Genomic DNA, 16254 nt, shown 5'->3' with positions numbered 1-16254 from the left:
CGCGTTGGCAATGAGCGATACAGAGCAGCTTTATCGATCACGTGACTTTTTTTAAAGCGACGCACGCCCCGATACAGGCTTGCGCTCGTGAGCCTGATAAATGCGTCGGTGCGTTAGTGTTGCTGGACCCATCACTACCTAGCGTCCATTCAAATTTAGAGTCATAAAACGCCAGGTCACATGCTTGCTGGGGCAGGCACATTCGATGCTGGAATGCTTTTTTATCGTAACTTGTGTAGTCTGAGGTCACCTGACGCACAGAGTGTCCTGAGCCTCCTGAGCGAGCTGTATGCTCTTTGACATTGCAGTGCTCGTCACACCATCGTCCACGAGAAATCCTTCATATATGAATTGAGATGCAAGAGGAAACTGGTCTCGTTTTCTTTAGCAAGATCATCAATCTATCAATCAATCTTTATTTATAAAGCACTTTACATACAGAAAAAATGTAGCACAAAGTGCGTTAACATAGTTAAAAGCAGCCCACCCCCCCCCAACTCACCCCAAACACTCCAATACACACATATACCCCCCAACCCCCACACACACGCGCACACTTAAAGAGTAAAAATTGGGCTGGGCTCGCATGAGCCAAGTGAGGAAACATAACAGAGAGCCGTCTGCACCGGGAGACGGTCACAGACCGCCGCACCTCCGGGCTGGGCACACAGCGGAGGGAGGCAAAGGAGCCCCCCACACCAGGCTGAGAGACCCCAGAGCCAGCAGCCACGGTCAATAACAGCCCCGGTGCAGAGAGCGCCCTCCGAGAAACACTGTAGAGAGGACCAATACGATAATAACAGGGTAAAATAATAAAATAAATAAGAACAGGATGACAATATAATTAAATATAAATAGAGTAGAAGATTAAAAATGAATAAGAATAAAATCAAAAATATTAGGTAATTCCTAAATTAATAATAGAATACAAATAGATAAATAGCAGAAAAAATAAATAAACGCTAAGTAAAGCTAAATTAAAAAGGTGGGTCTTGAGCCTGTTTCTTAAAAACAGGTACGTTCTTGCGGCCCTGAGCCGCTCCGGCAGGCTTGTTCCCGACGAGGACCGACCACTGAAAAGCTGCCTCTCCGTGAGCATGTGTCCTGACTTTAGGGACAATCAAAGGCCAGTAACCAGAGGAACACTCAGGGTCCGCGGGGTTCGTATGGTAAAAGTAGATCTGAGAGATAAGAAGGCCCAAGACCATTAAGACATTTAAAAACCAATAAAGAACTTTAAATCGTCCTGAAACACACGGGGAGCCAGTGCAGCGATTCTAAAACCGGTGTAATGTGGGCCCGCCCTCTGGTCGTCGTCAGCACACGAGCTGCCGAGTTTAATCCCATAATTTGCACACCCTGGCGAGACGTAGCACCGAAAAAGGTGCACCTTCATCCGAAACTCTTTGGGCTCGGTGTTCATTGCGCCATTTTTCCACCCTAAAAGTTTTTAAATAGTCTCTGTCTGCTTCAACACATGAAATTGATGGAACATTTTTTCAATGTCGCATGATGAATGCATCTTGATACCTTTTAAACTGATAAGAACACACCATTAAGGCTGATCAGCAAATCTGGACCTGACAGCAAATGATCATTAAACTGGTACATCTGTGATTTTGCGGAGCCGTCAAACACTACCCTGAGAGGTCTGGTTTTTGGGGGTAATATATATCGTGGTGAGGAATATACCACCTTCTCCTTCTTTAGCTTCATCTGCGCTTCTCTGCAATCACTTTTTCTATGATTTCCACACTCAAACTTTATATAGCCGTTCCTTGTACCTTGGTCTTTTGACAGTTTGGTTTTTGAGACTTTGAAGCTGCAAACAGTGGCCATTGCTTATGTCTGGTAAGAGAGGGGTCTGTCCTTAAATGGAGTGGCATTTCATAATGTCCTTCAGTGTTTTTGTAAAGGCCTTCCTTTAACATGTTCAGAAAGAGAATGTAATCTGGAGACACTGATTTGTTATCCTTGAATCATCCTTGAAGAGGAATTCAAGTACCATTGATTTACATCAGCTGAGTCACTAGGGAAATAAAATAATAATATATATCTCTCTCTATATCAATCTATCTATCTATCTATATATAACCCTATACTATCTAACTATAACTGCAACCTGTGACACACATTAGACATGCTAGATGCTGCGGTGGGTGGCTGGAATTTCCATAAGCCTGAACTGACCTGGGATCCGCCCTGGGCAGGGCCAACTCCAGCTCCTGCACACCTGGAGCCTATTGCAGGCAATCAATTATTTGTAATATTGATTTTTGCATGACTTCCCAGGACTTGGAGACACTATCTGCCAGTTTCAAAAAAGAAAAACATAACAGTGACGCCATCTGTAGATTTGTGATACAGAGAGATTAACACGGAGCTTCAGAGTTGACCCCAAACATTGCTTTCTAGTACAGACCTCCAGTGTCTTGTAGTAAATGTACAGTTCAGTGAGCAGTGCTAGTGCTAGCTTAACGTTATGTTTACATTGGTGCTTTACTTTGTGTGATGGAATTAAACCCAACCTAATATAACATCTGATTAACGTATGAAATTCAAAGCGTTGTCAAAATTTCTTATCCAGTGCAAGAATCCTATTCATAGTGTGTGTGTGTGGGAGGGGGGACAAAAACCTTCACGCAGAGGTCCGGGTGCAAGTTTCTCTTGCTTTAACCCAGCTACTGCCAATGGACTGAATGCCAGGGAATATTTTTGACCAGGTTTATTCAAATCAACCGGAAAAAAAAACTCTATTAGTGTTAAAAATGAAGACAATTTTGAGAACTAAGAGGTCAAGTACATGCTTAGCCATAGTGAAAAAAAAAAAAAAAAAGACATTTTTGGTGCAAACAAGTTTTGTGTTTGGACCTTTAGTGAACAGTTTCCTTGTAGTTATACTTTTTTAAAAAATAATGTGTTAATGGTGTTTTGCGTTTATGTACGGACCACATGACTTTTTTTGATGTCCTGATATATAAACCTTAGATTGAAAGAGGGTGGGCTACTGTAAATCTGGCCTCAATATTCTAACATGCTGTGCATGTTTTGTTTTATTACTCTCAACCTTTTCCATGTAGACTTCTTTTAAGATTAGAAGTTGTGGCGGTCGAGTGCGGTCGTGCCCCTCTGAGATTTTGCCTTTTGCTCTGCAGCAGAATGTGCTCAGTGAAATCCCTCACGGCTCCGACCCCCAGCACAATGGCAGATGTACTTTGCAGCCTTTTTAGCCACAGCTGGAGCATCGCCGGGTATGCACCAGCCCTGCCAGGTTCAGGCATTTCACATCTGCTTGATCAAAACCTGAGAGGGAACAGAAGATCATTAGCCCTATAATAATTTACTTAAACAAGCTGCAGAGATTGGCTGCACAAACACAAACAGTCAGACATCTTTGTTAATTGTGTGCCGACACTATTCAGATTTGATAAAACAGCAAAACACTTTTACATAAATGTAAATACACCACTTTTTAAAGCAGTAGCCTCAATGTTTCCAATTCCTGCCAATTAAACTGTTAACAAAAAAATACAGTTGTTTTACCCATGAACGCCACATCCTTCCATTCCAGCTTCTTCTTCTCAACGATTGATTTTAAATCATTCAGCGGCTCCTCCCACCTTCTCGACTTTGCACATTATCCTATCTTCAAGTTTTGAAGCAAAGCTGGGTCAATGGGGTCTTTCCTGTGGTCAACAGTATGACCTGGTGAAGCGAGACAGAGTGCATTTTTGTGAGCGAGTTCCACAAGATGGCCAGTTTACGTAATTCTGTTCAGACAGCTGAAAAAAATCCAACCTCAACTTGTTTCTTCCTGCAGCATCCAGCCCAGTGTGTCTCTGGTGTTTGACAGGCACCATTGCCTCTCCCGACACAGACATAAAGATCTTCCATCAGTTAAACAGCCGGAAATGTTGCAGAACATTAGGCGGACCACCTCTGGTGGTGTCCTACCGAAGTAACCGTACCTGATTGGAGAAACATAGGCTGCATCAGGAAAGGGAATGGATAGTTGATTAAAAGCTGACTGGTAGACATTATTTTCAGCCTTCTCCCCGAGAACCCTCTGTTCTGCCACAGGCCAGTCGATGTCCACGTCTATATCTACGCTGTACTCCGGCAGCATCTCATAGTAGGTAACTTACCGCCCTACAGAGGTGAAAAACACAGCATGACAGATGATTTGTTACAAAGGGTTTGGAAAACGTGGAGCTGTCACAGTCCAATTTGGTCCTTTGGTTATTACAGATTTTTTTTCCCTGTGGGAGCCAGCCAGATCTCTGTCCTTATGTTTTGGGTTTTGTTTTGTTTTTTGACAGATTCTTCTCCTAAATACATCAAACTAACAACAATTAAAAAGAGAAATACAAACTGAGTATCAAATGAAATCGAACCCAATATCAGTTTCAGTAAGAATCCCACAAAAATAGAGCACAACTAACTAAACTTTCAACACAGGAAATCCAGCTCAGAAAGTCTGTTTTTCTTTACTCCTCCCACAGTAAGTTCAGCTTCTTATTCAATGACAACTTTTTCCCTATAAAAATAACATTGTTCCTGTTTAAAGCAGACTTTTTTTCCTGCAGTCCAAGGACTCCTTTTCATAATAAAGAGTCTGGAGATTCAAAAGGTTGCAGACAGCATGCCCAGATATTTTTTCCAGCAAAGGGATGAACAATCTCTTTGACAACGTAGCTGATGAAATCTGATCCATTTGTCATCAATCTCATCTGCTGCGTCTATAGGTGTGGTAATGTTGGTGCCAACCAGAATAAAAAGGCACATTTAACTGTTGGGTATTGGGGGCTGTTTTTTCAGTCATTATAAAGACATTATAGTCATTTTAAACCATATATGCACCACCACCACCATCACCACCACCTTTACCTGAAGTGTCCTTCCTTTCAATGATCTCTTTTTGGCGAAGTAAAATGAGCCATTCTCACACAGCTCCCCTGGACGTCCTGACGCCGCGGCGCCGTTTGGCTGGCTCCAGATTGAATGGCACCGTTTCTCACCAGCTAGAAGGAAACAGGATCCATAATACAATGCAAACTCCTCTTTCCATCAAGTAGTTATTTACACAGAGAAGCTGTCTGCTCTGACATAGAACCAGTGTGTGAGTGAACTGAGTTTTTAAAAAGACATTTAAGGGAAATTCATGCCATCATAGTAGGTGGGTGACCAAATCTGTGAGAAATGTGTTAAATTCTGTAGCTTTGTTTGTTTGTATGTCTTTTTACATATACATGTTAAGAGTTTATGTATGATCTGTTCATAAAACTAATGAAAAAAGGAAACACGAGTGTGCACGATGAAGAAGGATGAAAAGGAAATTCCAGTAAAAGGAACAACAGTCACGATCTATACCCCAACAACCAGTTTATGAGTTAACCTTTAAACTGGTTGTAAACCTGGAGTAGGTGTGTACACAAGTGCACTGACAGGTTTGTGCAGTGTGGTAATTACAAACACACTTAGAAAACATGCATGTGCCAAAGTGAAATGACTTTATGCCAAGTAAAACAGGAGCATGGTTCAAAAGTCTTATTGGTGAAGAAGAAGGAAAAGGAATTAACAACTAAATTAGGACTTAAAGTTTGATTTTATGATCCCGATCAGGATATATTAGCACTCCGTATGGTGACAGTAGGAACTTAAGAGTCTTTTAGTTCTTGTCGGAGGGGATTCACTGTTCCTGCAAAAACCCTTCACTTCTGAGAGATTCTGGGTCTTTCATGCCTCTTTAAAATACAAAAGTGTGGGACTAGTCAGCTAGATTTTAAATGTTAGCTGTTATTAGTTTGTTTTTAATGACAGCAGCAGTTTAATGTTCAAAGTTACAATGCCACCAGCCACTACCTGGAGCTGCGCACCTGACGGATGGCTGCACTCCTCTTGGCAATGAATGCAAGATAAAATGAGAAAAGTGGAAAATGAACTAGTGACAGCCGTGATAACCGCGATGTTTGGATTATTATGTATAAACTATGGAGTGAACAAGATGAAAAGATCAGTGTTTGGTTATTTGTTCAACTATCAACATAGGGAAATGATGTAAGTAACCTGACTTTTGTTGGGTGTTTTCCCAATAAGAACAATCCGAAGGTCAGCCTCTCTGAACATTTCAACTGTGAAGTATCTTCCTGCATTTCTCTGAACCATGGTGTTGACTTTCTCCAGCAGCTCTCTGACCTGAGAGGGATCCGTGTCTCTGTTGTTAAAGAGGTGATATCCTCCACCACACTGACTGATGAAGTCACTGAGAGCTGGATTTTTACTGATTAATTCTTCTATGGTGTTTCCATCTGACTTCAGGTCATCTCCATGGGTGAACAAGACTAATGTGGAACATGCTGACCTTTTTCCAAACATCTTCTGAACAATTTTCACTGTTTCTTGATCTTCTTCTGTGAAGCAGTTTCCCTGAATCACAACCAGGAACACATGTGGACCAGGAGCAGCATAGCAGATGGCTCTCTCCATCTCTGCTGTCAACTCCTCTTCAGTTCTACTGGAGTCACACAGACCTGGAGTATCAACTATAGCCAGTTTTTGACCTTCAAACTCTCCCGTTTCCTTCTGACACTCTGATGATGTCAATACAAAAGCATTCCCTTTTCCTAGGATGGTGTTTCCTGAAGCACTCTTTCCAACTGCAGTTTTTCCAAGAAGCAAAATCCTGAGCTCTGGCTTCTGTGGCTTCTCTGGTTCTTCTTGTTTTGCTGAAGAGTATTAAAAAATGTTAAAGTTAAAGTTTATTTTCACAATTCACACTCAGAGGACAAACAGTGTATACTTTCTACATTGGGATGCAAAAGTTTGGGCAACCTTGTTAATAGTCATTATTTTCCTGTATAAATCATTGGTTGTTACAATAAAACATGTCAGTTAAATATATCATATAGGAGACACACACAGTGATATTTGAGAAGTGAAATGAAGTTTATTGGATTTACAGAAAGTGTGCAATAATTGTTTAAACAAAATCAGGCAGGAGCATAAATTTGGGCACTGTTGTCATTTTATTGATTCCAAAACCTTTAGAACTAATTATTGGAACTCAAATTGGCTTGGTAAGCTCAGTGACCCCTGACCAAAATACACAGGTGAATCCAATAATAAGAAAGAGTATTAAAGGGGGTCAATTGTAAGTTTCCCTCTTTTAATTTTCTCTGACGAGTAGCAACATGGGGGTCTCAAAACAACTCTCAAATGACCTGAAGACAAAGATTGTTCACCATCATGGTTTAAGGGAAGGATACAGAAAGCTGTCTCAGAGATTTAAGCCGTCTGTTTCCACTGTTAGGAACATATTGAGAAAATGGAAGACCACAGGCTCAGTTCAAGTTAAGGCTCGAAGTGGCAGACCAAGAAAAATCTCAGATAGACAGAAGCGACGAACAGTGAGAACAGTCAGAGTCAACCCACAGACCAGCACCAAAGACCTACAACATCAACTTGCAGCAGATGGAGTCAGTGTGCATCGTTCAACCATTCAGCACACTTTATACAAGGAGATGCTGTATGCGAGAATGATGCAGAGGAAGTCTTTTCTCTGCCCACAGCACAAACAGAGCCGCTTGAGGTTTGCTAAAGCACATTTGGAATAAGGTGCTGTGGACTGATGAAACTAAAATTGAGTTATTAGGGCATAACAAGGGGCGTTATGCATGGAGGAAAAAGAACACAGCATTCCAAGAAAAACACCTGCTACCTACAGTAAAATATGGTGGTGGTTCCATCATGCTGTGGGGCTGTGTGGCCAGTGCAGGGACTGGGAATCTTGTGAAAGTTGAGGGACACATGGATTCCACTCAGTATCAGCAGATTCTGGAGACCAATGTCCAGGAATCCATGACAAAGCTGAAGCTGCGCCGGGGCTGGATTTTTCAACAAGACAATGACCCGAAACACTGCTCAAAACCCACTAGGCATTCATGCAGAGGAACAAGTACAACGTTCTGGAACGGCCATCTCAGTCCTCAGACCTGAATATTACTGAAAATCTGTCTCGAGTTAAAGAGAGCTGTCCATGCTCGGAAACCATCAAACCTGAATGAACTAGAGATGTTTTGTAAAGAGGAATGGTCCAAAATACCTTCAACCACAATCCAGACTCTCATTGGAACCTACAGGAAGCGTTTAGAGGTTGTAATTTCTGCAAAAGGCGGATCTACTAAATATTGATTTCATTTCTTTTTTTGTGGTGCCCAAATTTATGCACCTGCCTGATTTTGTTTAAACAATTATTGCACACTTTCTGTAAATCCAATAAACTTCATTTCACTTCTCAAATATCACTGTGTGTGTCTCCTATATGATATATCTAACTGACATTTTTTATTGTAACAACCAACGGAAAATAATGACTATTAACAAGGTTGCCCGAACTTTTTACCCCACTGTATATCATGTGCAGGCCAAACTGACATTAAATCACTGAGTAAATAATAAGAAACACTGGGCTCCAGCAATTATTTTTAAACTTCGACACAGTCCAAGAAAAGAAAACCTACAAGAGCTGATCAGCAGGAGTGAGAGAAGGAAAACTGGTGTTGGGTTTCCCACTGATGGCTTATTTTTTAACAAACAATTTTGTATAATAAAGGTAATTTTTAACATTTTTCCAATCTGAAGTTACAGAGTTATAGAGACATGACAGGACTGCTTTTGTAAGTGTTCTTGTAAAAGAAGTACAACGTCAATCAAAAGAAAAGTTGGGATAGTGTGTTAAATTTCAGTGTTAAATTTTCATTCAGACTTTATGCATGTGGGGAACCTGCACGTCTTTCCCCACACTCACTGAAACAACAGCTCAGGTCCCTCCCAAACTTTCCTTTGGTCTCTGTATTAATGTCTGATAGCTCTCTGTTAGATTAATCTCAGGACCAAATGGATTCTAGTTTGTTTAATTTTATATTATTTTGTTACATTGGAGGTGAAAATGTAATATATTTGCATTCGTGTAGGACGTTTCTACTCTTAATGACCACTCAAAGTCCTTTTAACAAGAATTCACACGTCAATCATACATTCATAGAACACTTTAGGCTTCTTCAAGGGGATCCCAAAAGAACCAGTAACCTTCTTACTGTGTCAACTATTATAGATCATGAAGTCAAGACTACATCTCTCAGTCACCCTTCAAACTCTGTATGATGTCTTCCTCATGTGCGCCATATATGATGATACCTACAGTATTGTAATATTTAACCAGTAGGTGCATGACTCTGTGGGAATATGTGATAATGTGCTGAGAAAAAAAGAGAGATCTTCTGACACTGTCAATGTCCCCCTTTGACTTCTGTCACCACATTACATTAAATCACATTAAATTAAATAAATAAAAGGCACACAGATATTTTAATTTTCTAAGTTTAAACATTTGAAGCGTTTTCTATGTTCTATTGTAAATAAAATCTGGGTGTGAGATTTTCTAATCATTGCAATCTGGCTTTATTTAGATTTTCCAAATATTTTAGAATTGGATGGAATTGGATTGAACAAGAAAATAAAGTCATGGTAGATTTGGTGAGTGGACCATTAATCTGAAGCAGGGTAAAGAATCACGTTAATTAGTGAACAGAACAAATGTCAAAGGAGACGAACAAGAAAATACCTCCCTTCTTTTGTTCCTCTGTTTTAGTCGAAAAACTTTTCAAATCGTATTTTTTCCACTTCTTTTTTCATCAAAAAACTGCTGACGACATTGATTGAAAAACAATTATTTTCCTAATAAATTCTTTTAATTTTCTTTTCCTACGTTCTTTCTGACTCTGGGTTTTAATAAAAGAAAATAACTTTTCAGTCAAACTTTTATTTTACCTTCTGATAGTTGATGTTCATTTTGGGCATTTCATGAACCAGCTTTTGGATTTGTAGACTGAACTTCTTATTTGGATCAGAGTGTACAACGTACTTAGAAAACCATTAACAGTAGTAATAACAAAGAGAAATTATTAGAGGAAGAGATCAAACAAGTAGATAAATTAAAATAATGTCTGATACATGTTGAGTTTTGTAAGTGGGGGTTGAGTTTTATTAGATTTACATAAAATTAATGATATAAATTAGTCTTTTAAAATATACTCACCAAGGCGAGTGTATTTGCTGGCCATATCGGCCATAGTTGATATGATTTTCTGTCTCTGCTGATGTTCTGCTGCACAGTTGTTTCCTCTGTATTGCTCTGCAGTGTTTGAATGTGTAGAAACGTGCCTGAGAGGTGGGGCAGAAAGATCAAAAGGAAACAGGAACGGTTAGTTGTTGGTTAGATGTCATTCAAATTGAGTTACTTTTGTATGAGAGATGAGTTCATACTTTGTGTATGTTTTGTGTTTGGTGCACTGAAGAAAAAAGGAGAGCTAATGTCTAATCTAGGTGTTTAACCTGTGTAAGTGTGGACAGTTAATCACAGACCTCGTATTTCATATTGATGTTTCTGTTGCTTTCACACACTCTGCCTGGGTTATTAATTTTGTGACTCAAACGAGTATAGTTTTGTGCCAGCTTGACTAAAATGGGCATTTTATATGTTAGCTGAGTGTTAAATTCTTCCTTTCCATGTCAGCATATTTAATTTGGCTTTTTATTAAATGAAAGAAAACTCATATCAAAAGGTATGATGTCTGACCGGGCAGCCAGGGCAACGCCCAGAAGCTAGGCAAATACTTTCTCTGTCACATATCACACAAACAATACAAAAGAGGAGATCAGGCCAGAGTGGACACACATGGGGAACAAAGCAGAACAGAATTTGAATGATGATGAGGGAAGCAAAATTGGAGATGGGAGACTATCAAAATAAAACAGGAAGTACACATACACACACTCTCACACAGACTGGGGATAGATGTGGAGACACAACGAACTAGGTGAGACCAAGGAGCAAAACATAGTGAAAACAGACAGACACAGGTACAAAACACTGAGATGAAACAAGGATGGACTAGGCACGAAAATCAAAGGAACATACATGAGAGCAAATAGGAAACGTTTTCCTTCCTGCGGCTCTATATTATTTTCTGTTTTCTTGTTAAATAAACTTTTGTTTAATGAAACTGATTTGCCACGCCTCTTCTTTGTTAATAACGTGCCTGTGTGCCTTTATAACTGTTAAAACTGTTGCACTGGCTAGTGTAATATTCTCTGGGGTGTAGTTCTACCTCCAGGTGACGTTATCAGTACCGTTTAATTACCTTTACTGGTTTTCCTTCACCCCACCACGCAAACACAAAAATAAATGGAATCTTAATTTTAGAACAGATGACTCAGTTATGTGAAGTTTTTACATACAAACTGCTCTATTTGAATAACTCAATACATGAAACGCAGCTTAACAGGCTTCCATATATACAACATATTCCTCAAACACTATTATAAAAACTTTGTTTTTAGATGTTCTGGCTCTCCGCATGAATCCAAGTCGCTTGTGCATGAGACAAAGAGCCGACTTTAAACTAATTACTGTCCATACACTTCCTGAAACGGGCAGAAGGAAATCCAAACGAAAGAAAGTCAAAGCAACACGTCTGTAATTTAGCGCAGAGAAGCAGTAGCGGTCCCGCTGTAAAGCTATCAGACGCCCACCCAGACCAGACTGTCTGTAATGTATCGTGAAATTAGCATTTGCAAGAGACGATTACGACAGAAGTAATACTAAGATCGTAACAAGTCAAAGTTATACACCGATCAAACGGCGCCGCCCGATTCTCAAACAAAGTGCTCCAACCTATAAACACACCTGTTTACTACAAGGTAAAATAATTAAACGTATGACACAAAATAAAAACATACTAGCAATCGATGTAGAGAACGATCTGCAGGTGATCTCTGCAAAAACATAAGAAGCACAAATTGACAAAAATATGGCCAATTCAGACAACAGGGACATGTACGTGACTCTTACCTCTGACAGCTGGGGAGGTCATGAGTCCGGAAACCCGGATATTCTTTTTTTTTTTTTTTTTATTGAAACAAATTTTCATATACAAAACAAGTCAAGGAAACAGACCAGAATTGTAACAATTTACATTATAAAGATGGTGAAGCAAGTCATCATAACTTTACAGGGAGAAAATAAAAGTTTCTAGGGTAAAGAAATAAGGAACATAGACCTTTTGACACAGGCAAGAAAATTAGAATAGCAAGTATTTTGTGATATTACAGTATAGTACAGCAGTTTTTTAGGAAACCCGGATACACACTGAAAAAAAAAAAAGGGATTGGCCATCTCTTGGATTTATGTAAGCATCTTGCATGCATTTAACACAATTGCCTCATGCTTTAAAGTTAAGTATAACTATATAGTGTGGAAACCACATGATATGCAGAGAGCGTATATTTAATTGTTCATATCATGTTCGAGTGAAGTAGGTCAATAGCAATGTTAAATCTCTCGACACCGCACGGGATTTCAGTCTCGTGTGCTTTGGATCGTGGTTTGAGGAAGGCATCCATCTCAGTCAAGTCGAGCAGCCGCCTCTACTTTTTTTGGTATAGCGAAAAAAGTAATTCGGGTGGTTGTTACTAGTGATGGGTAGATGAGGCCTCGTGAAGCGTTTCAGCACATTCCCCAAACTGTATCGATACTGCGTCGACACAGTGTTGCTGTTTTACTCCATACTGACACCTGCTGGACATTAATTATCATTGCAGGCAACTTACTTGAGACTCACAACAGACACTGATTCAATGACCTAGTCATACTTGTATACACTGTAAGGTATTGTACTTTCCATGGAATAATTTTATATATTTTACATTGCAAATATTTTAGACATCTTTAAAATATATTGTGAATGACATTAAGTGAAAATTAAAATGAAAGTATTGTGAATGTAATATTACCCATTTAAATGTAATTGACTCAGAGTTTATTATAAATTTCCATTCAGAAAAGGATATATTCGTTAAAGGATCCTCTGATCTTGGAATGTTTCTCTCCGACACTCTCCACAATACTAAGGGGTTGGCACTCCTTTATAATAAAATTCACGACAGCCTGGTCCAGAACAGTCTTCCCAGATGCTTGATTTCAAAATAATAAAACACATATTAATAAAAAAAAAAAAAAAAAGATGATAAAGCTGTTCAGTGTCAATATAGGCCGACCTGTGTTCATTCTCAGTGTGTTTGTCTCCTCATTTTCATGTTTGGCTCTGTAATGCCTAAACACTGAGGAGGTGCTTTTGTTTGTGTAAGAAAGCTCCGCAGAACAGATGTGACATTCAACCTGCATAAAATGAAATAAATAATTTACGCTGCAAGTCACATTGCTGTTTTTCCTATTCTGATAGATTACACTGAAACAAAGGCAGACAAACTATTACCTTATTTGCAGTTAAAAGATCAAAATGATCCCACACAGCAGAAGCATTTCTTTTTCTTTCGGGCTCCATTTTGTTATGGAGAGATGTGTATTTTTATTTGTTGTAGAGAGATAGGTATTTTTTTTTTTGTCTTTGCAAGAGTAATTTTGTGGGGGGGGGGGTTTTGGTGGTGACTCATTCCGTTGGCAGATGTGGTACCTTTTTTTTTTGTGTGTGTGTGTCCCGTTTGGATCTTTAGCCATCAGAATTGTTGTCTTAAGGCCAAGAAAGATGCCAAGTGGATTTATTTTACCAAGTGGATCATCATGGCCTTGCCATATTGGTCCATTTGATTGACCTTTATTATAATTATGAATTTATTTTATTTTCAGTTGCTACAAACGGGACAGACATGACTGGGGGATAGGACAGGGAGAAAGAATGAAAGAAAGAGAGGGAGAGAAAGAAAACCAAAGGGGAGAAGAGACGGTGAGAAGGGGGGGAAGAAAAAAAAAGGAAACAAACAAAACACCTGGATCACCTGTATGGAGAAAAAAAAAACAGAAGAGAAAGCAAACAAAAAAAAGAGCAACATAATAAAAAAAAAACAGCACCATCACAATAAACTAGCTAGCAGTAGATATCAGTAGATACTAAATAATAAACGATATTGTGCAGCACGCAAGATAGACAGCGCACAATGTGCTTTGAGGCAGCAGCCAAGAAGGGTGTAGTCCGCGTCTGTGAATACCCGTGTGTACACCTGTGTGCATACCTGTGTGGATCAGCATGCTTATATTCCATGTAACGATCTGCTAGGGAGTGTGGGGAGCCATAGCCCCGTCCACCAGGGTATGAAGCAGGTATGGAGGAGATCCAGGCCCCAGAGTACCTGGATGCGGTACCTTTTAAACACAGTTTGGCGCGTTGGCAATGAGCGATACAGCAGCTGTATCGATCACGTGACTTTTTCTTAAAGCGACGCACGCCCCGATACAGGCTTCGCTCTGTGAGCTTGATACATGCGTCGGTGCGTTAGTGTTGCTGGACCCATCACTACCTAGTGCTCTTTCAAGTTTAGAGTCATTAAACGCCAGGTCACATGCTTGCTGTGGGGAGGCACGTTCAGATGCTGGAATGCTTTTTTGTCGTAACTTGTGTAGTCTGAGGCCACCTGACGCACAGAGTGTCTGAGCCTCCTGAGCGAGCTGTATTGCTTCTTTGACACTTGGAGTGCTCGTCACACCATCGTCCACATAGAAATCCTTCATTATAAATTGAGATGCAAGAGGAAACTGTGTCTCGTTTTCTTTAGCAAGATCAATCAATCTATCAATCAATCTTTATTTATAAAGCACTTTTCATACAGAAAAAAATGTAGCACAAAGTGCTTTACATAGTTAAAAGCAGCCCACCCCACCCTCCAACTCACTCCCCACACTCTCAATACACATATATCCCCCCACCCCCACCCACACACACGCGCACACTTAAAGAGTAAAAATTGGGCTGGGCTCGCATGAGCCAAGTGAGGAAACATAACAGAGAGCCGTCTGCACCGGGAGCCGGTCACAGACCGCAGCCTCCGGGCTGGGCACACAGCAGGAGGGAGGCAAAGGAGCCCCCCAACCAGGCTGAGAGGACCCCAGAGACCAGCAGCCACGGTCAATAACAGCCCCGGTGCAGAGAGCGCCCTCCGAGGAAACACTGGAGATATGACGCAATACGATATATACAGGGTAAAATAATAAAATAAATAAGAACAGGATACAATATAAATATAAATATAAATAGAGTAAGAAGATTAAAAAATGAATAAGAATAAAATCAAAAAATATTAGGTAAATCCTAAATTAATAATAGAATAACAGAATAGAATAAATAAGCATAAAAAATAAATAAACGCTAAGTAAAAGCTAAATTAAAAAGGTGGGTCTTGAGCCTGTTCTTAAAAACATGTACGTTCTCTGCGGCCCTGAGCTCCTCCGGCAGGCTGTTCCACAGACGAGGACCGTACCACTGAAAAGCTGCCTCTCCGTGAGCATGTGTCCTGACTTTAGGGACAATCAAAAGGCCAGTACCAGAGGACCTCAGGGTCCGCGAGGGTTCGTATGGTAAAAGTAGATCTGAGAGATAAGAAGGCCCAAGACCATTAAGACATTTAAAAACCAATAAAAGAACTTTAAAATCGATCCTGAAACACACGGGGAGCCAGTGCAGCGATTCTAAAACCGGTGTAATGTGGGCCCGCCCTCTGGTCTTCGTCAGCACACGAGCTGCCGAGTTTAATCCATAATTTGCACACCCTGGTGAGGACGTAGCACCGAAAAGGTGCAGCTTCATCCGAAACTCTTGGGGCTCAGTGTTCATTGCGCCATTTTTCCACCATAAAAGTTTTTAAATAGTCTCTGTCTGCTTCATACACGTGAAATTGGTGGAACATTTTTTCAATGTCACATAATAATGCAACTTGATGCCTTCTAAACCTGATGAGAACACCATTAAAGCTATTCAGCAAATCTGGGCCTGACAGCAAATGATCATTAAGACTGGTACCTCTGTATTTTGCGGAGGCGTCAAACACTACTCTGAGTTTGTCTGGTTTTTGGGGGTGATATATCCCGTGGTGAGGAATATACCATCTTTCTCCTTCTTTAGCTTCATTCTGCACTTCCTCTGCATCACCCCTTTCCAATATTTCACTCATGAACTTTATATACTGTTCCTTGTACCTTTGGTCTTTTGACAGTTTGGTTTTGAGGCTTTGAAGCCGCACAGTGGCCATTTGCTTATTGTCTGGTAGGAGGGGTCTCTCCTTAAATGGAAGTGGCATTTCATAATGTCCTTCAGTGTTTTTGTAAATGCCTTCCTTTAACATGTTCAGAAAGAGAATGTCATCTTGAGACACTGATTTGTTATCCTTTATATCATCCTTGAAGTA

General features: G+C 40.1%; 1 protein-coding gene across 1 annotated transcript; it reads right to left on the bottom strand.

The window, feature by feature from the left end:
* Positions 1-6039: 6039 nt before the first annotated feature.
* Positions 6040-10551, bottom strand: LOC120742692 (GTPase IMAP family member 9-like). The gene is made up of 2 exons (XM_040046121.1): positions 10097-10551; positions 6040-6725 (listed from the first exon to the last, which is right to left on the bottom strand). The coding sequence occupies exons 1-2, from the start codon at positions 10128-10130 to the stop codon at positions 6040-6042; spliced, it is 720 nt and encodes a 239-aa protein (XP_039902055.1). The 5' UTR covers positions 10131-10551.
* Positions 10552-16254: the final 5703 nt, after the last annotated feature.

Source organism: Simochromis diagramma, unplaced genomic scaffold (assembly GCF_900408965.1).
Source record: "Simochromis diagramma unplaced genomic scaffold, fSimDia1.1 OVJJ01000338.1, whole genome shotgun sequence".
Classification (NCBI taxonomy): domain Eukaryota; kingdom Metazoa; phylum Chordata; class Actinopteri; order Cichliformes; family Cichlidae; genus Simochromis; species Simochromis diagramma.
The sequence above is the reverse complement of the archived record's forward strand: the minus strand, read 5'-3'. Positions and strand labels throughout refer to the sequence as shown.